Below are 24,893 nucleotides of genomic sequence, written 5' to 3'. Positions count from 1 at the left end.
TGGTAATAGAGTACAAGTTGAATTCCCGAACTACGTTCCATACAAGTTTCAGTCTGCATGAAAAGCAAATGGTTTCTAGATGTACATAAGGAGGGAGAGATTCTGCCCTACAAAAGCTGTCTTCAAAAATAGCAACACATCTGAATGATTTCCAGCACACAACTGGTCAGGGAAAATATCCCTCATTCATGAACTGTGTGAGCAGGGAAGGGCTGACAAGGATTTCTCTTTTTAATAAGTAAGCATTATAGTTGTGCCACATTTTTCACCAGCTGCTATATATAGGTACGTAGTGCTGGACTTACAAACCAGAAAACCAAATAAATAAAGGTTGAGTGAAAGAAAATAATCTATTCTTTAAAAAAAAGAAAAAACCCGACACCACAGAAGCCAGGAGAATTTAAGTTAGGGCATGCTCAGACACTACAGTATGACAACAAAGTACCACTTCCGTGAATTGCTGTAAATTGACCACTTGTTCTTAATCTGTCCTAGTTATGAGATCAAATAAATACAGAGGATAATCTCAGCATCCTACGCCTTCCATAGATCCACTTTTTGACAGAGCCAAGGACCGCATCAATTGCTTGCTTGTAGAATAATGCTGGGACCACATGTTTTGACAATTATGCAGGCTAATATCCTTCTCTCTCTCAGTCCCTCAATATCAGAGTCACAGAAAAGCACACACGAGCAAAACCACAGGCTATGTTCTTGACCCTTGAGATGCCAAGAGTTGACCTACTGAGGTGTTCATCTGCAACCAGCTTTCTTGGTGACCAGGATTCTCCAGGGTAGAGGATGACTGACACATCTCACTACAACTCATTAGTTCTTTCTCCTTTGGGTTGCCTGCCAGCTTGACCAGGAATGATCTTCAGTCAAGGACCAGGATGTAAAAGCACAGATTCAAGCAGCAGTTACAGGGAGATTTGAATGAAATATTGCTGTAACTAACATGACATTGATTCTGCACTATTCTGTCTTCTTGAAGTCTACAAAAGCTGTCATTTCCACACTTTTACTAAGATTTCATCATGACCACCAGAGCTAACACTTTCCCTAAACCTTTGCTTAACAGAATTTTATTTCCTTCATCTAATACTTTGTCAAGTCATTCCCAGCAGCAACCTTTCTGTATTTTGCCTGAGCACATAAATTCATAATTATTTTGATTGCCCTGTATTCCCTCTTAGCTACTGGAACAGGATTGGCTCCAAGGAAAAAAACCAAACCAACCAACAAATAAAAATGCCAGAAAACAATTCCACAATACAAGCAGTGCAGAGCTCTCAGCACCTTTAAGTCTTTAGTAGTTGCTACTTAAATAGGATCAAAGTCAGTTTTAAATGAACAGGTGAGGTAATTTCTACTTTTCTTTTTGGAATGAAGTATTCTACAACATAACCAAATGGTAACATTAAGCTAAAGCTCAAAGAATAACAAAAACCTTGGGGCTGTCAGTAGCCAGACATGCTAGAGGGCTCAACTCCCCTGTCCCCAGACAGAGGGAAACCTGGGGCCAAACCCACTTCTTTTACATTTTAAGATGAGGCCATTCACATGTTCAACACACATTCTTTAAGAGCTCAAAACTGTAGCGGGGCATAGTAGCTTACTGCAAATGTAGATTTTAGGACAGTTTGAAGGAATGCTTTACACCAGTGAGCTTGAGGCCCCAGAAAGCAGTCTTTCCAGACTAGCAAGAAGATTCTGCAGCGTGGCAAGTTGCAGGGGCAGATGAGCTGAAGGACCCCCGCATGGCAGGCTTCTGGTCAGCTATTCCGCCAGGAACTGTGGCTTTGAATGTACTTCCGTCTGTGCCTTTATGGTCTAAACTATTCCAAATTAGACAGCCTTTAAGGCACATTAGAGTTCATTTATTCCCCCAGGCACTTGTGTTTAGGGCACTAAGAAATGTAAAATCAGACGTGTTAAGTTTACATTCCTGAATTGTCAACTGTTGGTATTATTGAAGTATATAGCTGCCTCTTTATATAAACCGCATTTATGATCGACTGTGAAATTAGATCAGCAGCACACAGCTATATTGTTTTGCTGTTTCCGTGATGGATTTTTAGCATAGTATAAGTTCTAAAAACAAGAGTGCTGTTACCTCCATAACATTCATATCACTTAAAGAAATGCTGCTTAATAGCAGGTTTGACTGGCTGTTCCCTGCTCTGCCGCTAATTTACTCCCTTGCTTCATCTCTCTATTGCATGTCTTCCCACCTGAAGCTGGCAGAAGGAGAACAGTTATTTTGACCTTCTTGGAAGACCCTAGGAGCAAGTAGGGATGTACTACTTTGCAACTAGGTACAAGACAGCAGGTCTGTTTCCTTTGGCATTGCTCCTCCAGTTCAGGCTTTTCATTTCACAGCTGGTAGAACTGCTTCTCCAAATCCCACCTTCACACCACTAGAAGTTAAAAAATCCCAAGAGAACACAGCAGATTTGGCAACCAATCTAGCCATGGAAGCATCAGTTACTAGAAAACCTCCCTTAACATCTCAAGACTGAAACAGTCTTGAAAAGGAGAACGTAAAGAAAAGAGAAACTCTTACACAGCATGTAGTTTCATAGCCTGACAGAAGAGGAGGGAGGCAGAAATAAGATAAGAAAAGCTGCCATTATATAACAGTGTAAGTGGCATTTTAAGAAAGGGAGGTTTGATTTACCAATTAAAAAAACTTGATATTGCAAAAGTGAACATTTGACTGTTGCCTTTTAGTTCTGATTAATACAAGCAAAGGATTTTCTAGTATTATTTACAAGTACCCAAGATTAGTAGATGAGAGCTCATAAACAGCTCTGAAAAACATGTATCAGTTTCACTCAACTATGGTGGAATTGTTCAGAGTTTTCCTAGTGTGAAACAGTAAACATTGTGGCATATATTTGTAGGTGGATATTCTAGATATAACTTACTAGTTTACAGCCTGCAAGAGTAATGGAGTTTTAAGATGCAAGTTCTTGCTGTCGTTAATGTTATACAATTAAACTAAGCATGCAACAAATACGCTACAGTGGGATACGTAGCCTTCCGGATGCAGGCTGGTGACACTCAGGTATGCAAGTGCAACATGCAAAGAAGTAGAGTGTGGCAGGTTGCAATGGGAAGGGGGAGGGTGAACAATCAGGGGGGAACCCACACAAAAAAGCACACCGTGCTGCTCAGCCTGTCTGAGATTCAGAACAGAATTATCTTGGCAGTGTTCAACAAAGGCACTAAACTTATTACTTAAAGCAGCAAGAGATGATGATGACAGTAGGTTCCCCAGAATTACACTCCTACAGCAGTTATTGGTAGTACTAAGTAGACTTAAGGCTGAAAATGTCTCTCTCCAACACACGCAAAACTTGCAAGGATGCAGCTAACAAGGAATGAAAGCCATTACTGAAACCCTATCAGGCCACTTCCTAACCCCAAATACCTCTTCTGCCAGTGGCTACTGCCTCCATAGTACAGACAGCTAACGCAGGCATAGGTCCAGGCCTCCACTACTTTGTTTTAAAATTACTCTGATGGGCTGGAGCCTGTTAGCTCCAGCTCGTGTGCCAGGCTGTGACCTGTGAAGCTGAGGACTTCTTCTGTTGCTTCTGTGATGGTAGCAGGAGGCTGCTCTAGGTGTTCATGTCCATCAGAGGAGCAGAGCAGCTGCTCCTTTTCAGCCACCCCAGCTCACCTGGGTCAGGCAAGAGAAGCAGAGCCCTGCTCTCCCCAGAGCACTCGTTCTCCTCTGTTCCAAGGTGGACTGAAATAACTCAATTCTCCTTTAAAAAAAAACCAAACCCAAATACCATCCAGCTCATCAGCAAGTCTTTGTGTGAAAGTGTTTTAAATCTGAAAATTGGGTGCTGAGTGAAGCATATTTGTTTTCAAGCAGAATGCACAGGTTTTTAAGCACTTATCCACTAAGCTATTAAAAGAGAAAGTAAACAGTGAAACACGTGGAAGTAGCTGAAGGGAACTGCAGATTTAACACAAAGAACATCAAGTTTCAAAGTTTAGTTTAAAAAAGAAAAAAGCATGCTCATGCTTTCAGAATGACTCTTATTAGGTTTAGTTAAAAAAAGCTAGTTATTTCCTAGTTTGGAAGCCCTTAGCCAACAAACTCCCCTCTTTACTTCAAAATAAACTTTGAAAAGTTTGATTAAAAAGTGAACAGAAAAACCCCAAACAAGTGCACACGTAAGGTGGAAAATGCTGCCCGAAGTGTCAGATTAGGAAGTGCTCACCCTGCTAGGTGCGGGGGGTTCAGAGAGACATGTTAAGCTGTTTCGGGCAAAGCCTCAGAAGGCACAGGGTAAATCTACACAAGCTGAAAACCCGCAAGTCAGAGAGAAATTTCCCACAAGCCTCATGTGAAAGACTGCCTCCTTATACTCAAGTCTTTGAATAGTGCTTTTCTTCTGAAACAAAGTGCATGAGGTACAGCGAACAAACTGTAAAGGTAACTAGGCCTTTTGTCATATAGTTCCTCCACCCACTCGTACTTTACCACACAATAGCTCGTTTACAGATTCAGACCACTCCAGCTCGACACAGAAACAATCCTGTATTGTGAAGTGAATCTACCACAGGAGTAAAACCTAAAAATACTTCGAAAAGTCTATAACGATCATTTAGTAGAACTCTACGGTTCTTCCCTTAGAGACAAAGGCTTTCCCAATTTGAATGGGTAATAACAGACTTAGTCACTCCTTACTTGAGTATGACTAATAGCCTGCAAAAGCAAAAAATACATGTGTACCGTACAGTATATGAAGCTGTTCATCTCTTAAAATAAAAAGATGATTTGCACTGAAGCAAAAGTAGTTGTAGTATAAAAATCCATGTTATTTCCCCTCCCATCTCCACCGGGGGAGAAGAAAGCACTATGTAACACAGACCCATTTCTGCATGTGCTACCCAAGACAAGCTATACGTGTTTGTTTACATCAGCAGATAGGTGCAGCAGCTACAAAATAGTGACGGGTAGAACAAATAGCAGATCACACGGACCAACCAGCAATCTGCCTAGTCAGCCATACGTTAACGCAAGTAAATCATGGGAGACCAGTTAGGTTGCTGGGAAAGTCTGGAAGAAAAGACAGATAGCCTACCTACACTCTACTTGCACTTTCACCTCAGAGAGAATAGTTACTCCATCCCCCACAAGCCACTATAATAGAATAAAGATAAACGCAGGGATTATGCCAAGTTGACCCCAGGCTTTGTTCTTTCCCTCCAAGCACATTCAGTGAAAAGGTCTAAACACACATCTGATTTGACAAGCATTCAGATTCACAAAGAACGTGGTGAAAGTGAAATCATACTTGGGGCATTCATGGGTCCCTATGTCAAAGGTCATTCAGCAGCGTTTCAGCTGCTGCTTGCTAGGATTTAAAATGAACTAGTTTAAACCCCCATCACCACAGACACTGACATATAGTTTGTGCCAGCCAAGAACATTTCATACCATGTTTCACAAAATCTAGCTCAGAGATAATATAATTTCTGGACAAATGTTTAATCCTCACAACTGGCACCGTCTCATCTAGAAAAGACAAATAATTTCCTTTTTTAGCCAGATTCTTGATGTCAACTCACATAATTCACCTGCAGAATATTGAATTATTATTAGAAAGAAGGTCTGAACAAAGCATTTATATGCCTTCCCCTTTTAAAAACCAAAAACCCCACAGTTTCTTCTACCTAACTAAAGGTTGATCAGTTGATTCAAGCAGAAAAATAGTCACATTTAAATCACTTAGCTAAACCAGAGAGCTCAAAAAGCTTTATTAAATAACTTCTCATTGATTTTCTCAGTTTATCAAATATTATTCAAGTCTTCCAACCTTCATTAAGGATGTTGAAAGAAGGTGCTTTAGAAACTAACTTGAAACAGTAGCAGGCTGGGCAGCCTCAGGGCTACGAAAAGTGGGGGAGCAGCAACTGAAAACCTGCTGAGAAATAACAACAGCACAGGAAAACAAATGTATTCTTCCAAAGCCTTTGTGAAGCTCGGTCTCAGCTACGGCCAGCACAGTGGTAAGCCCAGCTGTCGATTCAGCAAGCTGCAAGACTGTCACTCCAAAACAGGTCACAGTTCAGCAAACAAGTTGTTATTTGTTTTTACTGGAGATGAAGAGGTCTACTCACTAAAAAGTGGCATTCCTGAGGCAATGTTCTCCTAGGAACAACTATATGGCTTTAGGTATTAGATGTAATATAGCATGTTGCCACCTGTAGACACCAGTAGACTTCTTTACTGGAGAAAATCTCAAACCTCACTTTATTACAGCAGGAGGTTTCACATAAGGATGCTGGTTTGCCATAGCTGACAAGCAGACACGTCTCCGTCACTTCATTAGCAACCCAGACTTCCCCAAAGTTGAATGGTAGGGCATCAACATCTCCTACTACTACCCCTAGCTCCTATGCCAAGGCATTTTGAGTGCATCTGCCAAAAAGCAGCCTCTATTCCTTGAGGTTTCCACCAAAGGCATACAATTTGGTAACAACAGACATAAGACCCACAACTGACTGCTTCTCAAGGAAGTAGCAAGACAGCCCCTGTTTAGTGGGATGTGCACCGTTAGCCGACAGGAATTAGTTGCATTACATGCTCTCATCTTATACACTCAGGCATCAATTTAAATAACCTCTGGGCAGAAGACAGCTTTATCCTTTTAACAAATGGGAAAAAAAAAAACCCTCTTAAGAAAGCACAAAACGTGCTTGTTCTTTTTGGCTAAGGAAATAGGCCCTCTCAAACCTCTAGATGTCCAATATGACTTCTTCATCTGCACCCTTCCTCCATGAATAACTAAGAATCCAATTTAAATAGAAGATTCACATCGTCTCAAAGACTGAATATTTTGTTCTAGAGCCCTCATGCCTAAATGGAAACCCACTTTCCATGAGTGTCCTACTTGCAGAAACGGAGAGAAACATCAAAAATAAGGACACAATTCTAAAGGGTTTGGGACAGGAGAGATGACTAAAAAACCCTTGTTCTTCCTCACGTGATACTACAAGGATGACAACACAGACATCACAAGGCAAGGCAGGCCTCACTTCCCACCAGATCCCTTCCATCCCCCAGTGGGAGCAAAGCACATTGCTTCCCTAATGACTGGCAGGTCGTGTTCAGGATAGTAGAGAAATCCCTCCTATTCTATCACGCTGCTTAAGTGAACAGATTTGTCATGTTGGTGCAGTTGCTTACCAGTTTTAGAATATTCTGACTTTTATAGATGGCTGTTCTGGCTACCAGATAGTTTAGGAATCTGTGAGGTACAGAGGAATAAGATTCAATTAAATAAATAAATAACTTCAGAGGTATTGATTAGATATCATCAATAGCATCCAAGGCAGTAATAGCAACACACTTTTGGCTGTGTGGTTTTCCAGAACACCCTTACAAATCAAAACGAAATCTAAGGGCAAGCACATGTGAATGAATCTGAAAGATTTTGAACACATGCTTTCTCCAAAACAGAGCTTGACACTCCTTGCCTCATACACTACAGGCTGATCTGCTGAGGATTACATTTCAGTCTTTGCAAGTTACCCAAATTAAAGAGTTCCCAACTGTAACAGCGTCCACTGAAGTACTCTGCAAAGGTCACATAGGTTTTGCAGAACTGTATGAATTGCTCCAAGGACCCTAAACCACCTATTATTACAGCAGAGATAATCATAAACCTTATTTAAGCTCAAAAACATCGATTTGGCTTTTTGGTAGCGGTTTTTTCCCTTCTCTAAAATAGTCTTGCTTGGAAGAAGAGGGAGAAGAAAGGAGATGAAAATACACTGTAGCTCTGCATATCTTAAAATCTTGAAGTTCTCAGACAGCTGGATGAGATAGCATGACAGAGTTCACTACCTCATCCAGGAGGAAGAGCAGCATTGTACTGACGCCTTTAACTTCTCACAAGAACTACTCAATTCTAGGATATGGAAAAAACATGAGGCTTTTTAACATTTGTCTCTGAAGCACATCCAAGGGACTCTTCTTCCTATTTACAGAAAAGAAATCCCACAAAACTGGAGCCACCAGGATTCACATAGGGCCTACAATACATAGGAAAGATGGCAACAAACAATACCTCAGTCAGACAACAAAAACACATACTCTAATTCTTCTACTGCAGAAACACACTTCTGTTCTACCTATGGAAAACCTCAGACAAATAAAACTGAGGTAACTACGTGGTTCTGGCTGAACTAGGGAACAGCAGCAAATCAGCATAAAACCTGTGAGCCTACATGTTAACCTACATGTTAACAACACTGCGTTTGTCAAAGCTCAAGGCAAGGGTCGACCATCAGGATTCACAAAAGCAAAACTGGAGGGAGGATACAAGAAGGCATCTTCCAGGCCTGTATCCTCCAGGCATCTCATTTTGCATCAAGCATTGCACCTTCTTTTGCACAAGACCTTCTGTAATTTCATAGTTTATACATTAGATATTTTACAGAGGAGACATTAAGATCTTGCCTCCTCCTCACTACAATCAGCGAACAAAAGACAATTTGTACAATGTATTTTAAAACTTCCTGTGGACTTCGAGTTAAATCTAGTGATAAATATTCTGAATTGGTTACCTTTTAAACTTGAAAATATGGATTTCTGGGTTTGAGATTTCTCCCACACACCACCTCAGGCACTCCATAGCTCTGTGGCTGGTGGCCATAATTATTGTGTCCTAAACCCAGGATTCCACACTAGTACTTGCCAACAAGAAACAACAAAGCGATTTTAAGTATCAACCCAAAAGCTCTTGTTAAAATTGAAAGATAATCCTGTTTATTAGTACTAAGACCAGGTATTACTAGTGTATTTTTAAATACAGAACCTCAATCACACTAGTTAACTAAATGTTTATTTTTAAACTAGCAGGTACAAAACCCAGTTAAAGTTCTCAAAAAGTCCTGGTTGCAGTGAATTTGTCCAAAAGGGACATTTGGAAACGGTCTACAGGTTGGTCAGACAGACTGACATACCATATTACTTGCCACTTGATAAGAGCAATCATGTAACTTTAGGAAGCAAGAACAGTTAAGTCGTCCATGTCCCCCGTCCCCCCCCCCATGGTATACCCCATGACAAGACTTTTTATGAATGTTTGGAATAATTTCGCACGGATTCTTTCATACCTGCAAACTTCCCTCATACATGGTATTCAAGTCAGCTACTCTACTGTTGTAGCCTGAATACCACAGAAAACAACAAGTAAAAACTATCTGCCAAAAGATTAGTTTTTCTCTGTTACCGAAATACCTTTAAGATCACAAAAACTGTATTTCTTATGTTTCCTCTGGTTAAGTAAAGTTGAGCTTTCAACTGTTTTACCAGTCTGTCTTTGGTATTCTGCAACTTCCCAAATCTGCCCTAAAAACCAGCCAGGGCACAACACTGTAGCCATGTCAGACCAGGTCAGTCCAAGGCAGCAAAACCTTTCTCAGTATGATGTGTGATTATAAAAATCAGGTAAAAAAAAAAAAAAAAAAAAAAAGAGAGAGAGAGAGAGAATAGTTCTAGATTTTTTTTATTCATATTCATAAATGTAACTTCCCTAAGCTGCATTAATGTGCAACATACTGCTTTCAGTAGTGCCAATTAAGTCACAGATGTTAAAAGATTTGTAAAATATGTAGCTACCTCCTTCCCCCATAAGAGAGTTCACTTTCTTATTTTTACTCAAATGCCTTTGCATTACCTACCAGTAACTACCTCCCTTTCCACCTGTGACTACAGAAACTAGTGGCTTCCTACTGTAAACCACAGCAATCACATGGCACAAGGAAAGAGGAGAGGAGAAAAAACCCACAGATCCTTTCTTAATAAACTAGCCTGGAACGTATTTTAGTTGTCACCATCTACAGACTACCTACTGTTAGAGATAGTTAACTAAGCTTTTGTTTTATCACCAGCTTCCTTCATAAGCAGCTACAATCTTCAGCACCATAAAAAGCTCATATGATCATAGAAACAATTCTGAACTGCAAAACAAAAATGCATGTAAAGTGAATTAATACTGCTGTCAAGGGAGCAGCATCTGTGGAGCTCTGTGGCATAACTGGTTTCAAAAATCACTCTCAGTTGTTTCCTTTTTCTTTGAGGAAGGCAGACTTTATTGGGGGAGAGGAAGGGAAGAAAGAAGTACTCATGAAGTACACGTTTTGAGGAAGGGTTTTCCCTTAAGGAAAATCAATCCAAGAGACTGGGGAAGAGTTGGTGTGTAAAGTGCAGCTAAAAGGAGATCTTCAAGTGACACGGTCCATATAACAGATGGAATATACATCCAGAACAGCCACACTGAGACCTGGCAACAGCTGATAGAATGAGAAAAATAACACAAAGGTTACTCAAACAATATTCCCATTTTATTTATTACAAGTTGTAATTTGTACATTTTGCTGCTAAAGCATAGATTTCCAGAGTCCACTTAAGTTGTATCCACAGTGTCATATTGAACAGACTCCAACAAGCGAGACAGACTAAACCAAGTATCAGTTAAGAGGTTTCTTTAAAATTTAGTATTTTAGGATAAGTTTTGCATGTTTTAACAATTCCTCCATATTCTATACACCAAATTGTTTTTATGCTAACCTGCCAGTTAGTTTGGAAGCCCTTGTTTATCAGAAGCTGTCTTCATCTCCCAAGCAAATGCAATCCAGGAAGATCCTCCATTTAGAATAAATGAAAGTAGTGCACCTTTTTTTGGGGGGAGAGCACCTTTTAGAGCTTACATGCCATAAAACAAACAAACAAATCTCCTTGAAAGCTGTAACTGGAAGTTAGAAGGGCAAAAGCAGCCACTACTGCTTACAGACACAGTAACCTGTGGACAATTGAGAGGTTTTTTTAAACACCAGATTCTTATAGTGGGTAAGTATCACTGTCAAAAACCTTGATAGGATTCCTCGTTATTTTTCCTGCTACTGTGCTTCTGCACACAGACTTATCCCTCTGCTTGATCCAGCTCACTACAGTTTTATATTTTATATCCTCCTCTAACATCTGGATTCCCTCTGTCTCAGCCAGCCGTGTTTCTGGCCCAATTTCCTTCAAATCTGTATTAGCACATCTTCCAAAAGACTTAATAAACCCAAAATACTTCTGCAGGGCAGATTATGTAATCCTGTAACTAATCAAAACACTAGAAATAAAAAATTGGAAAGAAAGAAAAAAATACACCCGCATGGTGAAAATGAAGCTGAGCCGTCATGCTATTACTCCCTTCCTTTCCCCACACATATACAGCAATCAGGAACAGCAAGTAGTACATCATCCATTTAGCTCATTGGTATTTTCGTGCTAGAATGATCGTCAACACTACTCTGTAAAGCACCTAGGAATACTTTTGACAGTTGAAAAAAATTAAGTTTATTTTACACCCATTAACATGATCATAAACCAAAGGCTACTCTCTCCATCTCACCTATACAGATATCCTCCATGGCAGGCTTGTCATCTTTTGCTTTATAATGGAGTCATTTTATTGCATGCAAGAAGCCTCAGGCATTTCGTACAGCCCATTACTCTTTGCTGCCCACATTCAGATGGCTAATCTGCTATCAGCCAGAAGCTTGACAGACAAAAGGAAAAGGCAGGAAAACAGCACACATGGTTGCGCATGCGCACACGCACTTCAGCTACAAAGTGTTTTGACAGTAGAACCAAGAACCAACAAGACACACATTTGATTGCTGTCCTACTTAATGTTTCTGTGGTTGAAGGAAGACGTACGAGTTCTTTAATGGTAGATAGGCTGGGAAGACATTATTAAAAAAAAAAAAAAAAAAAAAAAGAAGCAGCTTAATTAGGATACCTATTAAGATACATTAAGGCACAAACCTGGAAGGCTTTACTAAGTGAGTGAGCATCTTGGAACTTGAAAAGTCATAAACATCTTTCTATTCTGAGGATTTGCTATACAAGACCTTCAAAATACTTAAAAAAAATATTGGTAAGTTAGAAAGATGAAATAAGGGCTAAATATAAGCAATTGTAAACTATTGGAACAAGACATTTGGCAAATTTTTAATTTCAGCACTTCTGTTTTCTTACCTGCTTAGAAAAAAACTCTTTTTTTTTTTTTAAAGTTCTATATTCTTTCCTATATCCCAAATTATTGTGACACCATACATATGCAAAAACCAATGCAATGAAATGATTTGCATATCATACTGCGTAACAAGGAGCTTTTTAATTGTTTGGGGTTGGGGGGGGGGTGGATTTAAAGGTAATTAAATGGAGAAGGCTTGCAACTTCATACCAAAATAAAGAAAATGCCCATATTTGCTGGAGTTCTTAACAACCTTATTTTGTTTCTGAAGGAAAGCACTTCAGCAGAGTCACAGGCAGTACTGGCAAAAATATTTTTTAAGCATCAGATCTACAGGCAAAAGTTTGCATCAAATACCTTGTAAGAATTTTCTGTCAGTATCATAAACCTCTGTTGTATGTCATGATTTTTATTCAACTAAGTCTATTTGTATCCTTTGCAGCTGGAAAGCTAAAATTGTCCCTCTTGCGTGAACTGGCTTAGCTCACAGAAACAGAAAGTCTGCCACTAGTTTTAGTCATTCACATGCTCAGGTACAAACCTTGCTCATCCTTTTAAGAAGTCCCTCTCCATCGTTTAACTACCACATCAGCTATGCAGGCTGATCCCTGAAGGCAGGATTAATGACGTGGTGAAATACAGATAACTATGGCATGTTATACTGCATTATGTGTCACTGGAACTACTTCCCTTTTCCTATGCTACAACATCGATTCAATTTTGCTTCTCATTTCTAAGTTACTATTCCACTTCTGTGCAGAAAAATTCTCACAGCATTTTGATTGCAATACAGAACTGACTCTATCTTACTTCCACTATCTGTTGTAAGACATGTTTAGGGTTTCAGAATACAGTATGTCAGTCAATTTAAAATGTGGAAAAAGTACAAGATAAGCCTTACCATGAAGAGCAGAAGTTGCCAGAATAGTCTTTTCCATAGAATTGGTCTCTGTGATTTTAGTATCATTACGACACTGCAATGACCGACAGAAGTTTACCTTGTGTTACTACCGGGAGCATTCAAGCCAGCCTAATAGATTAAATTATTGGATATAATAACTATACATATGTATGCCTACAAAACAAATTCCTATTTTAAATGCAAATTCACTCTCAGCACTCAGCAGCTAGAAAGTATCAAAATAGGTTATTATAACAAGTGGTCCAACAATCTGCTCCTATCTAAAGTTTAAAGCTGGCAAGAACAGTGTTTTCTTGTTGCCTTTGAGTCACCAAGTTCTGAAATTCCCCCCCGTGAGTCTTGTGCTGCAGGACGAGTACTTCTCTCCTCCTGTGGCCATCTGCAGCGACACCATCCCTGGCGGTACTCTGCAACCTTATCTTTCTCTCCCACATGTACAAGGTAAGAGGGGAAAAAAATACTACATTTGCATATGTAATTATGGTGTAGCTCAGCAGTGAGCAAAAAATTACTGGAAGTTGAAAACAGATATGCCCAATGACCACACCTTAGTTTTTCAAATGAAAACGCTTTGCAAGGAAGGGGAAGGGACAGCAGCAGGGAAGGAAGCCAGTCATTACAGCTCCAAATCTGCTTCAAAGTCCTTATTCACCACCTCATGCTCTTTGCAGGGCCAACTGTACCTAGGTCCTTCCTGTGAACAATAACATAAGAATGAATCCAGTAGTCTGTGACTAGATCTATTTTGCTTGAATTTACCAGATAGCTGTACCAGGAATACTAGGGGGAAAAAAGGAAAGGCTATGGAAAGACAAAAAAAAACAGGACAGAAGACTAAACAGGTTACAGATTCTGAATAGTACCTCCTTTTCCAGTCTAAAACTTCACATGACGTACAGTAGATAGCATACAGGAACTTAAGAATAAAATGGACTAGAAGGTGGGAAGAAGGAAAATCTGATGCGTACCTGAAAGGACACAAGGCAGAAATTCCTCAGGGCATTGAGAAAAACTGTTTAAAAACCAAGCATATTTAGGAAAAAGGGACAACTCATTTCCCTTATGTTTTTGGGCATTAAGAAAAATTATGTCAGATTAGGGGAGGGGGAAGGTGTTAGGAAAACAAACAAAAACACCAACATGCTTCTTTAGGTCAAATCTACCAGTTTAGCAAAAAGCAACCTAATCCCTGTAATTAAGGTCTGATTTTTCTGTTCTTTAGTTTGCACTTTTTCAGATGGAATAGATTTCCCCAGGTCTTTTTCAACCATGCCACATTTCTGATGTTTTGTAATTTCATTTTGCTTTCTCCCATATACACTCTGTGGACAGATGTCTCTACAGAACGGAACAGAAAACTGCCCTCAGTGTCTGTCAGTTGTCCGTCAGACAGAATTTGAAAAGGGATGTTTGCTGAAATAATGAAAACATTTCATATCACAATAACTGAAGGTGTTCCCCAGTGTCACTGGCGCAAGTAGCATTTGATCCTAACAAGGACAGGCACACTAGTTCATAGGTAAAAATACTCTCTCTACCACATCAGATTCTTTCAACCCCTTTATTTCAAGTGTCATCCATGAAAGTCAATCTCAGCATCACGGTGAAAGGCCAGGTTTATAATCCATTTATCTCCAGCGCTCTTGCCAGCTCCTCCAATGTTCCTGATCTAACGCTTGACTTTTGAGAAGCTAAAACACAGAAGAGTTTACAGAAAGGCAGAGGATATCTGCATCAAATCAAAAAACATACTTAAAAGAAGTACATAGTACTATGTAGTTAGTTAGATAGTTAAGGAAGAGTTGTTTCTTCTTCTGATACACTCCAGTATCATATGGGGTTCTTAGCTTTTAAAGAAGTAATTTTACGTGTCCTTTCACTCAAGGGGGACTGCTACTTGTACTCACAGATCCTAATTGGATAGGATGGAATGTCATCTCAGCACAAGATAGAATTTATCTTTTTTTGCTCCCTCTCCTCAGTTATAATGGAGCCTCCTAACACATCCGGAAGAATACAGTCATCATTAGACATGTTCATTTGCTTTACAAAGTTCTCCAAAAATAGGATAGATGGAACATATTGAAGGCAGAGCAACAAGGGAGATGCTACCAAACAGAAAGCAAACATTTGTAAGGGAAGCAACAAAGGATGCCAGTTTTCAGGTTTTAACCTTTGGGTGACAGCAGTTGTTAACCAAACTGCTTTGCAACAACAAGGGTAAAGTCCTCACATCAAGGAGATTGTGACAGCTGGGAATGACAGCTGAAAAGGAGAGAACTGAAACAGGCTGCTTTCAAACAGTACTGATTTCTCAAAGATGAGAAAGCATATTTTTAGTTAACTTCTGTTGCTCTAAAAAAGCATGTTAAAATAAAAGATACAGTTACATTAGAGTAATGGCATCAGAAACAAGTACAGAGCGAGGCAAAGCTAAAAAGCCGCCTTTCTTCCCTGTTTGGGGTTCCTCTGGGGACAAATGTACAAGCCTAAAGAACCCTGGTTAATATGTTCAGCACTAACCAAATGAAACATTTGAATCACTGCCTGGCTGCTCCACATGTAAAGATACAAACTTAGTAAGTTTCTTCTTTCTGCTCTACCACCACCTATCCTCCTAACATGTGAATGTAAGCTGTCAGGTACCCACACAAGGAATCAGATGTATAGGCCCAGATACAGGAAAAGAAGACTCAGTACATATATTTTTACTGCCTGAAAAGTGCTTACATACTGTGGTGATGGAGGTAGTATTTTTCTCAGGAGTACCAAAATAGATTTTATAAAGCTATGCTGCATTTAACTGTAGTCACTATTTTACTCATCAAGTCTCAGTCTTTTTGACTGGGCTTCCCATTTTCCTTGACTGTCACACAGGAATACTACTTATCTATGCAAGAAAGGGACAAACAGATTATTAAATAAACAAACTGTGGCTCAACACAAAAGGAAAACTGAAAATATCCCTAGTCTTTCTTTAAAAGAAGAGGGCAAGCAAAGATTAAAAAACTGCAACTGTGAATAGTTTTTAAAAATATCAAACTTCTGTTACTCTTTCCAATAACTTGAAAATAAGACGCTAGGAATTAGACAGTCAGAAAAGCAAACCAAGACTGAGAAATACCCATGCACTTGATAAAGCTCAAGAAATTGACTCAATAAGAATAGCGGAGGCAATGGCTTAGTGAGAAGTTTAAAAAACTTGCCAACATAATATGAAAGCAGAAAGCATTACAAAAAACTACACACATGAAACCCCCTATAGAATCCCCCAACAATTCCAGTGTTTCAAGGCATCACCTAGTCAACTGAGGTCAAAGCTATTTCCCACTGTGATCTTCTCATGCAGCTAACCAGGGACCAGATTCATCGCTCCCAGGAAGGCCACCAAGGTGCATCAGAAATAAGGTATCAGACCTTCAGTGAGAAGCAGACTACTCCCTTCCCTATTCTGCCCTCCTTCCTTCCCACACATGCTCTTTGCCTCGCCTGTGCACACCTGCCCACTCATGCATACATCCCTCTGCTCTCCATGGTGTGCTTGGGGTTTTGTTGATTTTTTTTTTTTTTTTTAAATTATGAAGATTTCGGTCAGCATTTCCCTCAACAAGAAAGAGTCCCCATCATAACTGATCTATCCCACTGCCTCATGACTAGAGCTAACCACACATCTTCCCTAATGAGGATACCAGACTGCTCTCCACACCTGCCCAGGCCCCCCAGGCAGGAGCAGCACCCACCTGCACCCATAGCTACTTCCCACAGGGCTTCGCCTTAGCAGTGGCAGCCACTTGTGACGAACAGTAGAGGTAGTAAAACCTAGACTGGGCATGTGTTTGTCCCAGTCAAGTAGACTTTCCAGGCCTGACATTTAGCTACACATTTCTGGGGAATTTTTGTTTTAAGGAGGACTTACGCTTTTTTTATTTACCTAGTAATCATTTTCAAATATTAGAATACCAGCCACATGCTGAGACTCTTCTTTAGCCATTACTGTCCCAACAAAACCAATATCCTATTAAATCACCTCTGCCCAGATGTTAACCTCTAAGAAAACAGTCTTCTAAACACCCCACACATTGGAGTAGGTGTGTTGATGTTAACAGTGTAGGTCTTAAGCCAATTCCCTCCTGCTGTGTTTTACTTTTGTCTACCTACACACCATTGAACTTAAATTTTGGGAATACAAAAAACACCAGAAGACAAAATTCTACTTCTCTGGCACATCATTACATAAACATTGACTACACAGACAGGAAACATCACCAGTGAAGATACTATCTTAATACCATCTAAAAATGACTAAAGAGAAAACTGAGTTTTGCATATTGCCACTTGTTTGCTGAAAGTACAAGTATTTCAAGACAATAAACATGAAAGTTTAAATACTTAAACTGAAAGGAATAGTAACTGCTAAATGATAAATCTGTTCTTTCTCTTTAAGGCTCTAGATCAAGCCAAATGCAAGGGTAGTCCCAAGGATTAAAAATGGATTGAGACTCAGTCTTGCTATGGACTTCCTGTGTGACCTTGGGTAAGTCACTTGAGAATTTAGTTCTCAAAAATAACAGACCTATTACAGCTGCCAGAATGAAGCACCAAAGTTTGAGACAACAGATGCAAGCCAGGTCCTGCTTACGTGCCCATAATGGAGAAGATCCTACCTGGTGAGCCCTTTCAAAAAAACATAGATAAGTATGACCAGAACTTCAGGAATATTGATATTAAGCACTGGAAAGTTCATCTGGAACTGTACTTTGAAAATTAGTATGAAAGTTGTTATGAAAGCCTACATAAAACCAGAATTATTTCCGTTTTTCAAGCTCTTGTTTTGTGTATTTGTGTGAAACCTATCACGAGTAGAATCTTTATGATCTCCAGAGATGCAGTACGTACCGTTAAATATTGGATTTACCGTCAACAAAGCACACCGTATTCTAATCAGCTTGCAATATCAATTAGTTAGAGTTTTTGAAATGACTACAAACAGCTAATGAGTTGAAAGCAATGAGCTTATATTTTTGGGAAATAATAATGACTGAATTTAGCAGTAGGGATTCTTAAGAGCCATTTGGCTAGATACCGTAGTTCCAGCAGTTTCCCTGCAATAGAGCACAGTTGCTCAAAAAAAACAGTTAAAAAACAAACAAGCAAAAAAACCCACAACCCAAGCTTCACAGAAGTTGATTTTATTTCTTTAACATAGTAATAGAGTCCCATGCATGTTAAAAATGTCTGCCATCCCTCGCTGGCATTTTAAACCCTGTTAAAACAGATGTTTCCACATGAAGAAAGGCACTGCACTGATATTTTTACTTTAGTTTACTCCAGCCTCTCCCCACCCCCTGCACTGTAAAGCTTCTTTAAGAAGAAATGACAGGTTAATACCACCACCTGAGTCCCAGTGGGGAAGGAGGCAGTGGATGGCTGCAGAACCCCTTCCCCCCACGCTGCCGACGGAGGAGCTCACTTACAGAGAGCAAGGGCCTAACTGAAATCAGTAACGCTGCTGTTAACGGGACCTGTAATAAAGCCCAAAGTCAACAGAAAGACTCAATGGGGAGGGATATCTTATATAATAGAAAACATTCAACAGAAAATTTGGGCTGAGTTCACAGAAGTCAAATCCTCAGACTTTGACTTTTAACTAAAAAATATCATCTGAGTGACTTCTATGACAGGGAAGCCCACGTCAGAGGGAAAGTTTCACCTACTTGCTACTTTTCATCAACTGTTTCAGCAGCATGTTTACCAGAGTCCTATGAGCAAGGAAAACTGTTTCAGGGAACTAATCACCTTAAAAAACTCTGCCTCAGGTAGCTAAGTACCTTAAAACACCCTGCTTTAGAACTGTTAAAATAACAAGCACTGATTACTGAGAGAAAAATGAAGGGATAACAACATTTTTAATTGTATTCCCATTATATTTCAGTATTTAGCGTTAAAACGTACTTGTTAATATGAGAGATTTCCCTGGACTCAAACAGTTAATTCAGTTGTCCATGTAGACCTGTTCACTGTGCCTGGAATTTTAACTCGGGCTACATTCCTCAATTCCCAAATTGCAAATTTAAATTAATGCTGGAGTGAAAACATGATACCTAGTGAAAAAGAAAGGGAGGGGGGCAAGAGAAGAAAGGCACGACAAGGAATGTTGTATCCCAAGCGTCACTAACACCTGACATCCTGCCAGTAGTTAACACCTTGGAGCTAACAGAAATACGCCATGCTTTTGCCTTATTCAAAGGCATTTATGATCTTCTTACAGTCCTTAGCTTTGTAACAAAACTTTATATGAAATGATTATCTAATAAAAATAAAAAGAGAGGAAATCCAACTGTAAAGCAACTGAAATAGCACTCTAACAAGTCAATCTACACAACCTTTTAGTAATGAACTCACTGTTACCGGGGGTAAAAAAAAAAAAAGCCTGCCTCATACCCCCTCCTCATATATACCTGACAGCATGCAGAATTTACTCAGTTTCATACATTCTTCTTTTTACCATTAAACATGCATCTGAAGAACAGAAGGCATACTTACGTTATTTTCAGAATATCAATATAAAAGGCTGGTATCTTTTTAACCCTCTAGTAAGAGTAGTTTTAAATAATTTGCTTGTTTTACCTGTCTCACAGCACTGCTGAAGAGCAAGATGTGTGACTTCTGGTTTTGCTGTTTAATAAGAATTCAGACAATCCTATAACATATATAAGAGATGCTAAGAAAGCAACTAATCCTGATCCTGCAAGCCAACTCAGAATAAGAAAACCTTTACTGATACTGAATCTATTTAAAGTCCACACAGGATTCGCATAGTGTGGTAATGCAGATGACTGGCAAAAATCACATCCCTCTTTTCTCCTCCTCATTTCTCTATCAAAAGAGGGGCAGAAGGGGAAAAGGTAGATAGGAAGAGAGACTGCCAACCAGCACTACGTTTCTGCTTTATCAGAATGGTGCTATTGTCCCAGCATTTCACTAGCTCCTTTGCCGTAGCAGACGTTTTCATGTACTGGCCAGAAGTAAGGACAATGACACAGTACAGTTTTCATCAGGTATGAAGTGCCAGATTTTCTTGTAAGTGGAGGCTTTAATGGCAGCGCCAATCGGGTCTTTTGCTGATCTCCTGTAGGGGCCAATAAACAAGGTAGAAAAGGAACCAGCTCTAGAGTTAAGAAGATAAGACTGTCTTTCCAGCCACAGTTAATGCATCAGGATGCCAGCCGTAAGTTCTGGCTCCAAAACACAGAGAGGAAAAGAAAAAAAAAAAAAAAAAAAAAAAGAAACAAAAGTTTACAGTACAAGAATAGCTGTGTTATCAACAGATAAACAGAAGAAAATTTTACAGTATAACTACTCGATGCCACAGCCCAGTATTATGAACTGGTATACTGGATGTCGAGTGCAATCTCTCTCTCTAATAATCTCACATTCTGTGGGAAAGTGGGGAAAAAGGCAACTGGAACAGCATAAAACTGATTTAGTGAAAACTACGAACAAGCCAGTTGCTGAAGCATCTCCTGTATGCTGATCTCTCATCAACAGAAGATACTCACCTATAAGAGCAAAGTGCATTTAGAGATTTAGAAAAAAAAAAAGTCTCATTTATTTTAAAGGTTAAAGGGTTAACATTTTTCTAGCCATTTTCTTTAGTAAACATTTGCAAGTCAAACATGAACCCACTGCTGAGAAATCTCTATTATCCAGAATCTATTATCTAACTGATCCTGATGCTTCAATGCACAATGACTTAAGTTGGTTTTAATTCCTCAAAAAAAGGAACCAAAACCAGCCTAAAACAAGACATACTACATTCTACACTGCAGAACTAGTTGATAAACTAGTTTATCATAGGCTTTTTATAATAAAATGGGTGCAGTGATGAGGTCCAAAAGTGATGAAGATGAAAGATACCTGGAATGATACCACATCTTATACACCTTTTGTTTTCTGCGAGTGATACATACTGCAGACAAAACGTTTTGTGCTAAACAGCCTCAAATCTGGTTTTCTAATATTAAGCACAAAGGAAAAACACTGACAGCAAGCGTGGTAAATAAATCCCTCCCTTGAGAATGAAAGCAGCAGACAGGAGGGGGCTGACATGCATGCAGGAGAAAACTAAACACCATCTTTTTTTTTTCTACCTGCACAAGTTGCCATTTGCTGCAGCGATCAAGAATCTCTCTTCCCTGTTGATCTCAAAAGCTAAGGTTTCCAGAAAATTTCTCTCTCAAGTCATCTGTTGATATGCTTTAAGAGTATGATATTCATATCACTGGATCTTTAGGAGAAAAATCCATTTTCTTTCCTGTTCAGGTAAACATGTTTACAGCTCCTGCACAGACGCTGGGTGGTTCAGACTCACATGTCACACACATGTCGTCAGCAACAAGAAAAGCCCCTTTCTCTGATCATCAACATTTTTAATAAGGTAAAGAGAAAAGCACTTTCCAAACTTACCTTTAGCACAGCCAAATCATGCGCTAAATATAAATATTTACACTAGGACAAGGAATTAATAACATGAGCGTGCAAACAAAAATACTTGCTAGAAAATACACACAGCAAAAATAAGAAAACCCTCTTAAGTTCAAAGCAATCAAATCATCTCGTCAGCCCCTGGAAAGGCCGTTATTTATCATCACGTTACGCCCGAAACAGTCAGGATTAGAGAGGAGAAGCACCGATCGTGACTCGGATCTATTTCGGAGACCGTTCACTGCGTATGAAAACATCTCGGATCGCAGGCGAAAGCCTTCCTATCTGTGACCCTGCACAGGAAATGCCACATAAAACCTAAAATTGCCAAGGAAGGTTACAAAATCTCCTGCTTTACATCCTATTGCGAAGAGTCACTACGAGAACCAAACTACTTCTCCATTTTCCAGAAAATAAGTAGAGAGTGGGTGTTACGAGCGTTTATTCCCCCCGCCGTGTACCTTCCAAATGCATCTTAAAGTAACACACGTACCAAGGGGGGGCGGGGGGGGAACACAACAAACAAAACAAAAAACCCCCAAAACACCAACCCCACGGCAGCCCTTAAGTCTGAAACGTAAACGTAATTCCTTATATAGTCTGCAGCAGTTGGTCACACACGCACGGAGAGCGGAGCGGGGGGCCCCCGGCCAAACCGTTACCACCCATTATTATACAAACAGGTACCTCCGAAGCCAGAGGGAAGGGAAGAAACTTCGCCGCCCGCCCCCGCCGCCCGGGAGCAGCCCTCCCTTCCCCACCGCCCCGGCGGGACCCGGGGCGGGCAGGCAGCGCGGTGGCGGGGCGCCGCCGGGGACCAACTCTCGGCGGCGAGAGCGGCGGGCGAGCGGGCGGCGGGGGCGCCGGCCCCCTCCCGCCGGCCCGGCCCGGGGCGGCCGCGCCGCGCTGCCCCCGCGCGAATCGCTGCCCGCGGCGGCGACGGTGCCTCCCCCGCCGCCGGCAGCCGCGCTCCCCGGGGATGTGTGTCGGTGTGTGTGTGTGCGCGCAACACCCCCCCCCCCCGCCCCCCCGGTGACGGCTGGCGTCCCCCACCGCCGCCCCCCGAAAGGCGAAGGCTAGCCCGCCCCGCGGCGCCGGCCGGGAGCGAGGAACCGGCCCGCTGCCGGGCGAGCGAACGAGCGAGGGGGAACTCCGGCGGAGAGGCGCTCCCGGGCGGGCGGCGGGGCGATCCCGCCCGCGGGGCCGGGCGGGGGTGGGGGGGTGCGGGGCGGGGGGGGGGGGGGGGGGGGAGGCGGGCGGGGAGGCCCCGGTCCGCCGGGGCGCGCAGGTAACAAGTTTCGGAGTTGGGGCTGCCGAGGCCGGCCGGGCGCCGGAGGCTCCCCCCGCCGCTCCCCGCAGTGGCTCGGCGTCCCCGCCCGGGCCGGAGGGCGGCGGCGCGGCCGGGGCGGGGGGCGCGGGGGGGGGCCCCCCGAGCCCGCTCCCCGCAGCGGCGGCGGGGCGGTCGCGGGGCGTGTGGGGGAAGGCAGCGTGTAACGGTCCCGGACAGGCGGCGGAGTGCGGAGGCACCGCTAGGCGGAGGAGGGAGGCAGGCAGCGAGGCGAGGGAGGCACCAGGTAGCGGATATAACGGTGCGGAGGGAGCCGGGCTCCCGGCGAGGAGCGGCGGGGGGAATTACTTTCGCGCCCGCCCGACACCCCCCCCCGCCCCGCTCCGCGCTCGGGACGGCTCTGCCCGGCCCCCGCCCCGGCCCCGCCGCCGCCCCGGCGCGGCCGGGCCGCTGCCCCGCGGGCTGACTGACCGTTATTGCGCCTCGGGTTCGCCTGCTTCCTGCGCTTACACCTGGGGCCATCCGCCATGATCCTCTCGCTTGTGTCTAAATGCTCCAGTCACCTCCTCCCCCGCCCTCCCCCCTCCCTCCCCTCCCCTCCCCCCCGGACCTGGTTTACGACACTGGGTGGTTTTACTTTTACATCACCTTCCTACACCTAGTGCTCGGCCGGAACCTTGTTGCCAGGGGAGACGGGCGCTTTACGGCAGGACGTTTGAACGGCGGCGGGGGAAAAGTTGCGGCCGCAGGTACCAGCAGCGGCGGCTGCGGCCGGGGGGGCTCGCGGGGCGGCTGCGGCGCCGCCCGGGGACCCCCGACCCGCCGGAGGGCGCGCCCCCCCCCGCCCCGGGCCTCCGCCGGCGGCGGCCGGGGGTGGGGGGGGGATCCCCGCGGGGCGGGGCGGGCCGGGACGGGGCGGGGCCGAGGGGGCGGGGGCCGAGGGCGGCGGGCGGGGGGCGCCGGCCCCCGGGACGGCGAAGGGGGGGTCGGCCCGGCCCGGCCCCGCACCGCCGCGTTGAGGGACCGGCCCTCCGCCTGCCTCCCGCCGCCAGGTGCCTCCCGCCGCGCTGCTCCTGCGGCCCGCGGGGCGCAAGCCACCGGCGGCGGCCGCCGCCAGGTACGGCGGGGCTGAGGCCGGGCCTGGCGGGGCTGAGCCCGCAGCCGGCCCCGCTTCCCCTCGCCCCCGCGGCGGGGACCTGCCCCCGGCCTTAGAGCAGCGACGGGGCTGTCACCGCCGCAGGGTCCTCTCTTCCCCCGCCCCCGCCGGCTCCCTTACCGTAACCCGGCCGGGGCGGGCGGCGCAGCGGTGTTGGCGCGGGCTGGTTCACAGCGTGGCGGTAATCCTGCGTTACAGGTCTCGCCGAGAAGCAAACAGCCGGACCGGAGCGACGCTGCTCCCAGCGTGTGGGAAATCTGTCATTCTGGGGCTTGCCTTAATCATACTTCCCGCTTTTACGAGGAGGAGAAGAGGTATAAAGTTCTATGCCCTAAAAAGTAAAAAGGGAAGGGAGCCGTTTTTCACGGATAGTTGACGAACAGCCTCGTTTGGGCTTAATAAACGTATTTAGTGTATTAAAAATTAAAACATTACCACTATTTATTTACTCTTGCTTTTCACACTTCAGGCAATAAAATAGTTTGGTAACTTTCCATTTGTTTCTAGGCTTTCTTCTTTCCTTTTTTTTTTTTTTTGGTCCTTATCCTGGGATGGTTCTGTAGAATTTATGGTTCTGTGCTTCCGGGGAATTCTTTTATTCAAGCAAATTAAATTTCAGTGAAAGCGTTTCTGTTAATGAGATACTTTTAATAAGTAATTGATACACTGCTGAATTTGAGGCCTTTAGCTATTCTACACTGTCTTCACCTGCTATACATTCACACGCTGTCACCTATCGCCTCATCTCATGGAAGCGGCGTAACCTGTCTCTAGAAAACAAACTATTGCACACTGGGAGTTTGTGGAAGGACCTTGCATCTGAAGCTTCCCCAGAAGTCAGTATGATCAGAAATGCTTAGAAAAGAGATATAGGGCTAAAACGGACACAGAGTTAGGTAAAGATCTAGAGGGATTTTTTCAAAATTAATTGTACCCTTAGAAAAGTACATGAGTCGTGGATTTGGGTAATCACAAGAA

At 42.9% G+C, this 24,893-nt stretch overlaps 1 protein-coding gene across 2 annotated transcripts in view; it reads right to left on the bottom strand.

Annotated features, from left to right (window-relative positions):
* The window catches only part of ZEB1 (zinc finger E-box binding homeobox 1), a 126,034-nt gene extending 102,665 nt beyond the window's left edge, over positions 1 to 23,369 (bottom strand). The window contains exon 1 of one of the 2 annotated variants that reach the window (XM_030007634.2): positions 23,231 to 23,369. In XM_030007634.2, coding sequence (XP_029863494.1) covers positions 23,231 to 23,288 — 58 coding nt within the window. In that variant the 5' untranslated portion in view covers positions 23,289 to 23,369. Of the gene's footprint in view, positions 1 to 21,137; positions 21,330 to 23,230 lie in introns of those variants that run through there. The other variant, XM_041122110.1, reaches the window with a different exon arrangement.
* Between the last annotated feature and the right edge of the window lie 1,524 nt (positions 23,370 to 24,893).

Source organism: Aquila chrysaetos, chromosome 3 (assembly GCF_900496995.4).
Source record: "Aquila chrysaetos chrysaetos chromosome 3, bAquChr1.4, whole genome shotgun sequence".
Taxonomy (NCBI): Eukaryota; Metazoa; Chordata; class Aves; order Accipitriformes; family Accipitridae; genus Aquila; species Aquila chrysaetos.
This window is presented reverse-complemented; position numbering and strand designations above follow the sequence as displayed.